We start from the raw sequence: 12,993 nt of genomic DNA, 5'->3' as shown, positions 1-12,993 counted from the left end.
ACAATTTCATGTAGACATTGAAATAAAATGCAAATGTGGACTGACCAAAGATTTACCAATAGGATTTTGAGATGCCATTATTTCATGCATGACAGACACTTAAAATTATTTTGACTATCTAAAAAGCTTCATAGAAACTAAGATTAAATTCTGTAGTGTTTTGTTCATGCACAAACTGAGTTACTTCCAATTTTCAGCAAAGATGAACTTTCTCCTTTGTCTACATCTGGTTTCAAAACATTCAAGGTGTATCCTCTTTTCAGTTGTGTTGTTGCTATTGAAATATATTGCACAAGCACACAATTTGAACTTTTTTTTCCTCTTTAGTATTTTCCTCTCATTTTCGGTTACATCTTTTTCCTGTAATAATGATAAGACACAGTAGTATGATTTTGTCCTGAAATAAACATGGTGTGACAGTATATTTGCTGATTATAGGATGATGGGGATCAGACAGCAAGCGTTGAAGAATTAGAGAAGCAGATTGAAAAACTGACAAAGGTGAGAGATCATTACTATTTTTTCTACTACAAATGTGATCACTGGGTGTTATGAGTTAATACATTAAACATAAATTTCAATGCTCCAAGTTAATATAAATTGAAATAAGTATCTACTCTTGTTTTGTGAAAGTATGAATAATGCTCCGATTCACGACACCTGAACTGTGAGTTTAGTCTGGTGGCAATAAGTAGAGGTCACTCAAAAGGTAGTTAATAGTAATAGTTGATAATATATTTGTACTTCAGAGAGTAATGTAATTTTTATCTGGATCTACTTCACATATTCCTGTTTGTTGATCTTAGAAAGTGATGACATATTTTGTATATGAGAAGCAATGGCTTCAGTTATACAATTATTGTTGTTCTCATGCTCTCCTTTCCATGCTGATTTCTGCCGTTGTGCTCCAAGCCCATACAGAACTGACTGGGCTTCACATTTTGAAAGAAGCAGCAATAGGATAGGAAGAGAAGTGTAAATGAGAAAAATGTAATGCTGTAATTAGGGCTACTCATGGCCCGTGTTTTTATTGTTCCTGTTAGAAAATTTGTCATTTAAGACTTTGTGTGTTGGTTTCTCTCATGTTCCAAATTGCAGTAAATTAGCAGTCCAGGATTCCATCTGATTCCCATCAGTGTCAATTTAGCAGAGCAAGAACTGAATAAACTAAATGAAGTTCTTGTTGGCCCCCCTCAGAGAGCTGTGTTATGTGTTATGAGTTTATTTTTGTGTATTGTTGTTGTCATTCTTTTATGAACAGTTAAAATATCTCACTAGTCTCCCATCAGCAGTTGCATTATCATCTGTCTTCAGGGCTCTCTTTACCACTTGCTGATGCTGTGCAATTGTTAGGATTTCAGCTGTTCTTGTGCAATGATATCTTTCTTTAATCCACTGCTTTTTGAGATTCAGGAATAAAAAGACAAGGTGCACCACTGCAGCGTGTTTTTAGAGGACAACTGATAAACCTAGGCTGAGAAGGGGAATGCTTTAATTGATTTTTTTTTTTTTTAAGGAAGCTTTGTAAGCAAAATCATCAAGGCAGCGATTGTGAGTAGAATATCACAACACACAGACACACCACTATCCCGAATCTCTGAGAGGGCCTGCTTGTCTGACCCTTGAACTTCTGTTCAGTCTGACATATTACAGATGTTTTCTGTAATAATGAGGTTGTTTTTTTTTTCTCCCTCACTGATTTATAATGCTCTCCCTTTTTTAAATAGCAACAAAGCCAGTACAGAAAGAAGTTATTTGAAGCTTCGCACTGTTTGCGTTCAATGATGTTTGGTCAGGACCGTTACAGGCGCCGGTACTGGATCCTGCCCCAGTGTGGTGGTATTTTTGTAGAAGGCATGGAAAGTGGTGAAGGTAAGAGCCATAAAGGAATGGTGGCACACAAGGCTAAGACATGCTGCCCATCTCTGGAGGCTCTGGCATTGTGCAGCAAGGTCTTCACCCTCACCCAGTTGCCCTCAGGCTGCTGTCAATAGAGCTCTCCCCTTATGTGGTTCTCTGGTATCTCTTTCTGGTTATGAAAGATCAGGTAATACCTTTCAAAATGAGGATTGATAATTTGGAAGTTTTCAGTTGTTGTACTTCTACATGTTATGATTTTACCTACCTGCAAAGTTTCTTGACTCTGAAGTATTTCACCTTTCCCTATGGCAGTGATCTCTGTGTATGAAAATGAGGAGGACCATAGAATGCAGAAATAATTTTCATCCTCAGATTTTCTGCAAATGCACAGACTATTCTGTGCATGAAGATATGATAGATGTCTGCAAAAACATGACAATTACTTTCATGCAGTGAAGTACCTTGTTTTCTAATCAACCAAATGATTTAGTATCTGTATTTTACCAATTGATGTTTCTTTTAACCAGCAATTGCTGAAATTATTTTGCTAAAACTAAAATGTAATTTTGGGGTTGTGACAGTTGTATATTAACTGTGGTTGAATTTTTCACACACTTTTAATTGGATAGATGCAAAAATTATGTATTAATCTGACTTTTTTGTTGGTGTTAGAATTTTTAAACATAAAACTTCGTTTTGGCCACGGAGAAATCCTTTCTAATTTTCATATAGATGAACCAAAACCTCGTTTCTCTTACATTTTTTCCTTCAAAAAATAACAAAAAGATTTGACACACATCAGAATTGCATGATCTCATGAGAATTGCATCATTCTAGAGAGCTGTTTAATTAACTGTAACAGTACAGCATAGTAGGAAATTTGAGCCTGGTTTGGGGTCCAAAAATAAGCCCTTGAACTTCCCCTAAATGTAACCTTGGTCATCAAGTTTTCTTTCTAAAGTGGGTAGCATAAAAAGTACTTTCCTCTCTGTCTCTTGCTCCACAGTAAGTTATGCTCTGTGTTAGGAACAGTTTTGCACAAGTAGCTGCATACAGAATGTGCTGCTTGCATTTCTTTCGTTTGCCATATTTCATTCCTTTATTATTATTTTATCATTATTCATAATTTTAACCAGATGAATTCCCAAACGCTTTGGAAATGGTACACAAAGAAAATAGTTTACATATACTTACCTGTCTTAAAATAGTAAAAAAACACACACAAACAACCCACAAAAAAGTTTTAGCCAAGAGCTGTAGGGCAAACCTCTGTTTTTAATGTTGTCTTAATAAAAGTTTAATCTCCCTGAAAAGGAAAACAGATGTATTCTTAAATTCTCACCTACCTCCTCTTCCTATCAGCTCTTAGTTTGTCCTCTTTATGTAAATTCTACAGTTTATCTGTTTCTAATTCCATAACCCTAACCCTAAACCCTGGAAATAGGAGACATAAAGTCTTGAATGATCTGTTCATTTAAACAGAACTTCTCTATCCCTTTTGTGTAGTCATTTTCATGTTTATGCTGATACTTAAATTGTTTATATCTTGATACAGACCATAACTGTGAACACATTTTGGAGTTTTAATAGGAGGGGATGTACTTTCTTTGTAGAAAATACAGTTTTTCAGGAGCAAGTAAATATTTGTAGATGTGCTTGCCATGCATGTGTTTATTTGTGACTGCAGTATCTGATGAACATAAAATAAGGAGTTGGATTTTCTACCTCCTTCCCCTTATGCTAACAGTTCTCTGTTTAGAAGCATTTTATACTTCTAAAGACTTTTTGCCTGAATTAGCAGTCAGTGTAAGGGTAGAAGAGAAATGGTTAAGAAAGACTAGTAGTGCAAAGAAGAGAAAAAATGTATTTTCCTTTCATAAAAGCTAGATCTTCAGGTCTTTTGCACTTCCTATGTTTGAAGAAACTTTGGTTTTTTAATCAGCTTCTGCTTGCTGTACTTTAAATTGCTTAGATGTTAGCTGTCTGCTTAGTTGTGTGGAGAGTTCCAGTCCTGCTGGGTGGCTCTTGAGAGTATTAAATTTCATATTCTGTTGATATTGTTGCACAGTTAAAGTTGTTAATGATTTGTATTGACAGAAGTAAAATGCGTAATGTTATTTTGGTATTTGGGGAATATTTGATTTTGTAACAGGAATTTTGGTTCTCTGTTTCGTAGTTGGCTGTGTGTTTAATGAAACAGTTGCAAAAAAAAAACCTTAGGGCTGTAAACATTACACTCTCTTGATATCACCAGAGAAGCTTCTCAATGAGGCATGCGGAGTCCTGCAAAAAGACAGCTGGCAAAAATTTGTCCTTTTCAGAGACTTTGCACTGGCAAACTGCTTAAGATGTGTGAATCCAGTAGTGTGTTAGCCATGTTGAGGTGATTTTTCCTAGAGGTGTTTAGTAGTGTTTAAATCTGAATGCCTAGAAACTTGTTTCCTTCTGCAAAGCGTGAAGGGATTTCGTTAACAGCAACAACAGCAACGAGACGGGAATCTAACATGTGTTGAGCCAAAAATGAAGTTATTTTTAATTCAAACTATGATTATAAAAAGTTCATAAAATAGTTATCCGTTACAGGTAATCTGTGCTTCTTGCACATTTTTAGGTCTAGAAGAAATTGCAAAAGAAAAAGAGAAGTTAAAAAAGGAAGAAAGTATGCATATCAAAGAAGAAGAATTTGAAACAGAAGAAAAATTGCATTGCTTAGCTACAACTCACTGTGAGCAAAAGGAAAATCTGAAAGAAAAGGACAGCACTAACCTGTTTTTACAAAAGCCTGGGTCATTTTCAAAATTAAGCAAACTGTTAGAAGTAGCAAAAATGCCACCTGAGTCTGACACTATGTCCCCAAAACCTAATGGCAGTGCAGCAAATGGCTGCACATTATCTTACCCAAGTAACTCAAAAAACTCTCTCTGCAGTCTGCAACCCCCTGCATCGCAAAGCTCCATCGAGAAGTCTGAGTCTAATAATCTTTTCAGTCCTAATGCCAGTGGGACAGGAAAGTTTTACAGTTCTCCACTAATTCCAAATGATCAGTTGTTAAAGACTCTTACTGAGAAAAGCAGGCAGTGGTTCAGCCTGTTACCACGGGTGCCCTGTGATGACACCTCGGTCACCCACGTGGACACACCAGCTACTCCAGCTCCACTCACTCCTCAGTCACATCCACCATCAAACTCACCATCACCTGTTCCATCTCCTCTCCTGGGCTCAACCTCTGCACAGAGTTCCATGGGATTAAGTCCTTTTGCGTTGTCACCACTGCAGGTAAATAAATTAATTTCTGAATAGCTTGAACTTGCAGACTTTATTTGGGCAGGATGTCTGTTTATACAAATTATTTCACAGACCTGCAATCATTATATCTGCATATTATATATTTTTTTTCTGTTTCTAAATGTTATTAACTAAATACAGAAGTTTTATAATACTAGATTATAATTAGATTATAATACTAGATCGTAATGTATCAAGTAAGGCAATGTATGATATTTTATACATGTATTTCAGTAATTAATTTGGCTTTTAGGGTGTTGGCTACTGGTATTAAATGAAAAGCAAGTAAATACAAACTAGTTTTTGGAAGTGTAACACACCAAACCCTACCTTTAGAAGCTATTGTTTTTTAGCATTAACTGGGCCCTAATAAGTATTACATGTCAGTGTTACATTAGTTTTTCTGAAACTAATTGAAGTATTGAGTAAAGGCTTTCTTTGTGTTTTGACTAATAGCATCCTAATCATAATTCAGGTTTCTTGGTTATAGTAATGGTAGTTGTGCTTTGTAGCAGATGAAGACAGGACTACCTATAATGGGACTTCAGTTTTGTGGATGGCCTACAGGAGTTCTTACTTCAAATGTTCCATTTCCATCTCCTTTACCTACTCTTGGATCAGGGCTGGGATTATCAGAAGTGAATGGTAACTCATTCTTGGCATCTAGTGTTCCTGCAAGTAAAAGTGAATCACCAGCACTACAAGCTGAAAAAATAACTTCTGCCCCTTCTACAGCAGTTGAAGTAGCCAAGCCTGTAGATTATCCTAACCCAAAGCCTATACCAGAAGGTAAGTATGCAACAGTAGTGCAACAGTAAGGTGATAATTTCTGCAGTGCCTCTATCATGTTACATTTTTTTTTTATAATTTGCCTATTGATTTTCTAATCTGATCACACTGCAAAGTGTTTATATGCTTGTCTTGATTTAGAAATGCAGTATGGATGGTGGAGGATTACTGATCCAGAGGACCTAAAATCTTTGCTTAAAGTGCTGCATCTCAGGGGAATAAGAGAAAAGGCCTTACAAAAGCAAATACAGAAACACATGGATTACATCACTCTGGCCTGCATCAAAAACAAGGATGGTATGTAGTTGATATTTATGTTACACATGGTGTTGGGGCACCAGACAATGGACATAGAGCTCTCCTGGGGTATGTTTAGCAGGAAACTTAAAGTAAGGGTTGGAGAAAAAAGATAAAGGTCTTCTCATCTGTAGCTGCATTTTCACCAGCCTTGTTCTGTAAAGTTAGTGGATTAGAGAAATTCCAAGTAATGTAAATAGTTCTAGTGATATAAATAAACTGCTTAAGCTCTGGTAATCTTCTGAAGCTCTTTCCATGTCTGTAACACTTGGCCTCTCCTTCCCCTTCTTGCCCTTAAATTGCAAGTTTGAAAGCATACAGAATTTGTTGTCCATATTGGGTATTTTAAGAATAGTATACTTTCACAACAGTTCTTCAGCATTTGACTGGAGTGACGGGTAAATCAGCTTGAATTTACCAGTGCAGTTGTAATGTTAATTAAAATAATAAAAATGTGATTCTCAAATACAGTTGCAATTATTGATATCAATGAAAATGAAGATAACCAGGTAACTCGGGATGTTGTGGAAAACTGGTCAGTAGAAGAACAAGCTATGGAGATGGATCTTGCTATTCTTCAGCAGGTGGAAGATCTAGAGAGGAGAGTTGCATCAGCTAGTTTACAAGTTAAGGTAAAACCAACTTTCAGTAAAATGTCTCTTTAAAATAAGTGGTATGAATTTAAAGCAGATAGCAGTCTTTGTGTATTGGTAAGTGCCTTCTTATTCCATCCTAATTGCCTACAAATGAAACAAATACACTGTCCAGTATCATGGAGATTTGTGTTTGAAACATTTTATTGCAGTTCAGTCTTCAACTGAAGATGCTCAGAATGGCAGTTCCTGGAGAATCTTCTCCTACAGTGCACTTCCGTGTACATTTTGCTAACCTTCTCTGAATGCAAGACTGTATTTCACAGAGACTGCTTAACTCTTGGGGCATTTGCCACAGTTCTGCCTGTTTTGTGTGATTGTTGCTGTTAATACTTTCAGAAATGCCTACAAGTGCATCAAAATAATTTGCTTGAGTATTGTAGAGCCATGGAGAACATGTAATGGTTATGAGTGTGATATAGTTAAGAATTCTCTGGATATTGGAATTTTTCCAAGGTGGGTGTAAGGTTATCAAATTGCATATGTTTGGTTATAGTACAGGTGCAGTGTTTGGGATCTAGTTTTTGGCATGAGATGGGATGTTAATTTTCTGTGTCCTGATACTGCCTCCTGAGCCTACTGAACAGGTAGACCTGTTCTGATGTTTCAGCCAATAGAACAGGATACTTCACAAGGGGATAAGAATGCAGACTGTCACAGAAAGGTCCCTTCAGAAAGTCCAGTAATGCTTGTATTTCCTGATTAATTATTTTAGTTCTCTGGATATTTTGGAAAATGTCTCTACAGATGGATTACAAGTAACCAAGATCTACTGGAAACAGCGCTTCAATTACTTAGTTTGATTCCATAAAGCAATTCCTCTGATTGCACACTGAGTTAACAGCAACCAATAAATGCCCAAACCTTTCTATTAACATAGGGTTGGCTGTGTCCTGAACCTGCATCAGAGAGAGACGACTTGGTATATCGTGAACATAAGTCAATTACTAGATTGCACAAGAAGCACGATGGAGATTGTGCTGGAGGCGGAGAAGGCAATGCCAGCTCTCTAGAGCGGAGGAGTGACAACCCTCTAGATATAGCTGTAACCAGGCTCGCTGACTTGGAGCGGAACATAGAGCGAAGGTATCTGAAGAGCCCCTTAAGTACCACCATTCAGATCAAACTGGATAATGTGGGCACAGTTACTGTCCCTGCTCCTGCACCATCTATTAGTGGTGATGGTGACGGGTAGGTTATTGAGATTAACTTGAAAAATTATTGTGCTTCTTTGCTAATTGGAGCCTATTTTCTTATTGCCTGTTATCTATGTACTTTCTTGTATGTCTGTGATCCATATGGATCATCTTATTCTGCATGGTGCTTTGTAAAGAATTTTTTTGTTATGTTTGTTAATAATCTTGCAAAGTTATCTTACATTTAACTGGTTGTGACTAAGCTTTGAGGCACGTAGCCACAGTCTGTGCACTACATGAAATTTAGTTGCTTAAACCTTATACTTATTGGCTGTGTACGTTTTGTCATTGCTTGGCTTTCAGTGTGATAATGATTGTCCCACATTTAAACATGAACAAACACAGGTGTGACCTACTTAATTTGCCTGTATTTTAATGCAGAACTGAAGAGGATATTGCTCCAGGGCTAAGGGTGTGGAGAAGGGCTCTGTCAGAAGCACGCAGTGCTGCCCAGGTAGCTCTGTGCATTCAGCAGTTACAGAAATCAATAGCATGGGAAAAATCCATTATGAAAGTTGTAAGTACCAAAACTGTTTTTGCTATATCTTGTGTTCCAACTTCAGGCATTTTAAGTTAATGCATTTCTTACTACTTCACGTAAAACCTCACAAAGTATATTGTGCACAGAAGAATAAGCCTTATGGAAAAGATTGAACCTTGCTTGCCAAATTCAGCATCCCGAACTTGCTAAGACAGAAAGCTCTTGTAAATGGTTACATTATTTAAGATGGTAATTATTCTTTGATTATGACATCGAAGTAAAAGTCATCTTGCTCCATCTGATGAAATATACTCTTTCTAATGGAGTGTTTCTAACCTCACCTGTGACGCAAGTTCTATGGAGGTTCACCATCATATATCCTTCATTAAGGATTTCATTTTTCAGAAAGTTGAGATGCTCCAAATATGCAGCTTCTCTGCATGCAGAGTTCTCACAACTGAACATACAAATTAGGCAAATGTGTGAAGAGACAAGCTGAAATATCTATTTCCTTGTACACTCAACAGGTCAATCTATGTCAATTACATATACAAAAAAAGCACACAAAGGGGATATGTCAAAATTTCCATGGACCTCTGAACCTCGAATTCCTGAAAACAAAACTTATTACTACAGCAGTAGTGACTGTGATGTGATCAAGTATGACCAGTGTTGTGTAGAGGGTGGCAAAGTGATTCTTCCATTTGTGGTCCTTTTCCTAAGTTTTAAATTTCTGTCACTCCAATACAAATTCTAATTGCATCTGGACGGTTAAAAGATGATTTAAATAAAAGCTGTTATGTCAGGCTATATTTTTGAGTTTATATAGCTATTAGTTTTAAGCAGTATCTTTAGTGCAAAAAGCTTATGAATTTGGTAGGAGTACCTGAAAAGGCACTTGAACGTTTCAAGATGAAGTAATTATTCATAAAAAACTGTATCACTCTCAATTTGGTTTAAATATTCTTTGCATTTAATTACAACACAGTTGGTTAGAGCAGGGTGCTCATAACGACAAGGTCACTGATTCAATCCCTGTATGGGCCATTCACTTAAGAGGTGGACTAGATGATCCTCATGCGTCCCTTCCAACTCAGAGTATTCTGTGATACCAGTAAACGTACTGGTGTATGTTTAATACTGTATGTTTAAACATACTGGTGTATGGTTAATTTGTTTAATCATGTATTTGGTGAAAATATTTGGAGATTTTTTTAAGTTCCTGAAAAAAAATGCCTAAAAAGAAGGTAATTAGCAAAATCACACAATGTATTTAAGAAAATTGACAGTCCTTTAGATATTTTTAAGTTAGTGTGAATTTTAGGAAGTGCTGGGATCATTTGTTTTGCTTTACTGCATTTGTTCATGGGTGGCTCCTGGATAAGATCCTTACCAATTATTATGTGGGAATGCTCTTGTAAAATATATATTTTCTTTATTAAATAGCAATGTACAGATACAGTATGGGCATAAATGAAGAGAAGATTTCTGAGATAGTATGTTTGGGCCAAGAGGTTTTGATAGGTATACCTTTACTTCTCACAGACCTTAATGAATTACTAAAAGTGCTCATCTTTTTTTGTGCTCTAGGGACACCTGTCTTACAATAAATAAATTGCTTTTCCAACATGTTCCCCAAATGTAGCCTTTATATTAGTTCATTACATACTCCATATCTTCTTCTATGGATATGATCATTAGCAGATTCTGACTGAAGTAAAATGAAAGTATTTTTGAGAGTGAATTTATGTGTTTGAAGGAGAAAGGTAATTTAGGTACCATTTATGTGTTTCAAATTTTAAAAATTGAATTAAACCCATTTTTTCATCAATTACAGTACTGCCAAATTTGTCGGAAGGGAGATAATGAGGAACTGCTGCTTCTTTGTGATGGTTGTGATAAAGGCTGTCACACCTACTGCCACAGACCCAAGATCAGCACCATCCCAGATGGGGACTGGTTCTGTCCTGCCTGCATAGCAAAGGTAACACTCCTGTCAGGATGAAGGGGCTGGAGCAAGTGACTGATTTATTATATGTGGTAGAGTTACAGGTCTACCAGTGCTTTTTTCAGTGAAAATAATGGTCTGTATTTTTTATGGGGAGCTCCCATTAAATTATGAAATTTGTAGTTTTATTTAGCTTGTATTTTAGTGGCAGTAAAGGCTACAGTTTTATTTGTTCTAAACTATGGGCTTTTTAATGCAAGTAGGTCCAGAATTTTCATGCTTTTTCAATACCATAATTTTTAATTTCTGTTTTAAAATTTATTCAGTATTTGTCTTTGAAAATTCATCATTAAGTGTTGACAGACCAATATCTCAGGTTCTGTTTCAAAAGAAAAATCAGAGAGAAAACTTAATGATTTTTTTTTTTTTTGTATGTTTGTATCAGTCATTTAGTAATGGACTAATGTTTGTCTAAGATTATGCCAACTTGGTTGTTAGGAAGTATTATTTTACTAATTTAAATGTCAGGTGCTTTTGTATTGTCACAAGTTGAGAACCTAGGTCATGAGTACCAGGAATTTCTGCAGCTTTATTTGCCTTCAGAGAAGAGCAAAAAGTGAATAATCTCGAATATTAAATATTTAATTTGTTTTGGTGCTTCTGTTTCTGATCTTCATTGCTGTCTGTCAGTGATAACAGAGGTTTCTGTAATTTCTAGGTTATTACTTATTTCAGTTGTCTCTATTGTAGGCAAGTGGTCAAACTCTAAAGATAAAAAAGCTTCAAATTAAAGGTAAAAAAAGCAATGAACAAAAGAGAAGCAGGAAATTAGCAGGAGAAACAGAGGATGAAGACTCTGCAACTACAAGTGTTGCCTTAAAAAGAGGAAAAACAGACACTAAAAAAAGAAAAATGGATGAAAATGTTTGTGTAAGCCAGTTAAAGCAAGAAACTTGCACTGCTGTTAAGAAACCTAAGAGAGATGGAGACTCCAAGGACCTGGCTATATGCAGGTAAAGTGTCAGATGCTAAATTTAGGGGTAAGTCTTGTTGAAACAAGTAGTACTTGATCCTTTTTCTCTCTGTTCTGGGAAGCAGAAATGCTATTCTTTGACAAATGTACATATATACACGCATTGTGTGTGTGTGTGTGTGTATTTGTGTCTTCTGGGAGAGGAGTGAAGCCCAGCCCCCGTAGCAGTGGCACTGCCACCTTTCTCAAGGGTATCAGAGACAATGTCCGCAATGTCCAGACGGGCATTGCTGTGACCATTGCTGTGGTAGCATTGCTGCTCGGTCAAAAGGGACACCGTTTAGCCTTGTCACGCTCTTGGAAAGTCTGTATTAGCAGCTGGCATCAACTGAGCATCAAAGTTGCAGGACCATGTTTTCTTTTGGAATGTTAATCATTAGAATTTCATCTCACATAGGAGAGAACATAATGCTATTTTAGTTTCTTAGTTGTCTGTCTCTGTGTACATTGTTCTCAGCCTTGCACAGGGTGCAGAATAAAGTGTTTTCCTTTTGTAAAGTGAATAGTTGGCAGTTCATAGGGAATTCATGTGATAATGAAAACACTGTGAATGTATGAATAAAATTAAAAAATACTGATTTGAAACATTATTTTATTTAGTATGATTCTCTCCGAATTGGAAACTCATGAAGATGCCTGGCCTTTCTTACTTCCTGTAAACTTGAAACTTGTTCCTGGTTATAAGAAAGTTATTAAAAAACCTATGGACTTTTCTACCATTAGAGACAAGCTAAGTAGTGGACAGTAAGTAAACCTATTGTAAATTGTACTTTACATTTAAAAAATATTTAAACACTGAAATACAATACATGTTTAAAATTAGCCAAACAATATCGTTCAGCTCTGACACATCTGTGATTACTTTTACAGTCAAAATAAAAATTCTTAATTGTATGCTCTTATCTTTGCCATATCTGAGTGAAATAGCATGTTGGATGGGAGAATGTGTGGAACTGGCTGAAAAAAGATAAAACTGCCAGGTCAAATGCACCAAAACAATAAAAAAAAAAATCTTTTTTCATGGAGACGCCTTAGTGTTATTGCATGTCAGAGAGAATCAGCTGTGGTTCTTCAGACTTTTTCTCCCATGAATATGAGATTTAAATGCTCCCCATCTGCTCATATCACTAGACTTGTAACTTCAGTTCTTATTTTTAATAATTCCTGTGAATATTGGAACACTCTTTGGGCCATTCAGGGGTATGTTCAGGTTAATAAAAAGAATTAGCAAAGACAGTGTCACAAGATTATTTGGGCAGCCTTTTTTTGTACCCATTTGTTCCTAATTTAGATAAATTCAGCTCTGTTCAACATTTTGAAAAGACACTGAATGCAAGAATAGATGCATAAATGGAAAACAGCCATAGCATTTTAGCTAGAAAGCTATTGAAGAGAGGGAGGAATTAGTTTTCTAAAAGTTTTTTGAGTACAGGCATGAAATTCTACCTTAC

General features: G+C 36.2%; 1 protein-coding gene across 3 annotated transcripts in view; it reads left to right on the top strand.

Annotated features, from left to right (window-relative positions):
- BAZ2B (bromodomain adjacent to zinc finger domain 2B) overlaps nucleotides 1-12,993 on the top strand; it is a 110,828-nt gene that overhangs the window by 97,115 nt on the left and 720 nt on the right. For 2 of the 3 annotated variants that reach the window (XM_053982874.1, XM_053982875.1), the window contains exons 25-35: nucleotides 439-501; nucleotides 1,728-1,872; nucleotides 4,472-5,136; nucleotides 5,658-5,934; nucleotides 6,076-6,231; nucleotides 6,703-6,863; nucleotides 7,765-8,075; nucleotides 8,462-8,597; nucleotides 10,399-10,545; nucleotides 11,260-11,522; nucleotides 12,143-12,286. In XM_053982874.1, coding sequence (XP_053838849.1) covers nucleotides 439-501; nucleotides 1,728-1,872; nucleotides 4,472-5,136; nucleotides 5,658-5,934; nucleotides 6,076-6,231; nucleotides 6,703-6,863; nucleotides 7,765-8,075; nucleotides 8,462-8,597; nucleotides 10,399-10,545; nucleotides 11,260-11,522; nucleotides 12,143-12,286 — 2,468 coding nt within the window. The remainder of the gene's footprint in view (nucleotides 1-438; nucleotides 502-1,727; nucleotides 1,873-4,471; nucleotides 5,137-5,657; nucleotides 5,935-6,075; nucleotides 6,232-6,702; nucleotides 6,864-7,764; nucleotides 8,076-8,461; nucleotides 8,598-10,398; nucleotides 10,546-11,259; nucleotides 11,523-12,142; nucleotides 12,287-12,993) is intronic. The other variant, XM_053982876.1, reaches the window with a different exon arrangement.

The sequence above is a fragment of the Vidua macroura genome, chromosome 7 (assembly GCF_024509145.1).
Source record: "Vidua macroura isolate BioBank_ID:100142 chromosome 7, ASM2450914v1, whole genome shotgun sequence".
NCBI classification, from domain to species: Eukaryota; Metazoa; Chordata; class Aves; order Passeriformes; family Viduidae; genus Vidua; species Vidua macroura.
The sequence above is the reverse complement of the archived record's forward strand: the minus strand, read 5'-3'. Positions and strand labels throughout refer to the sequence as shown.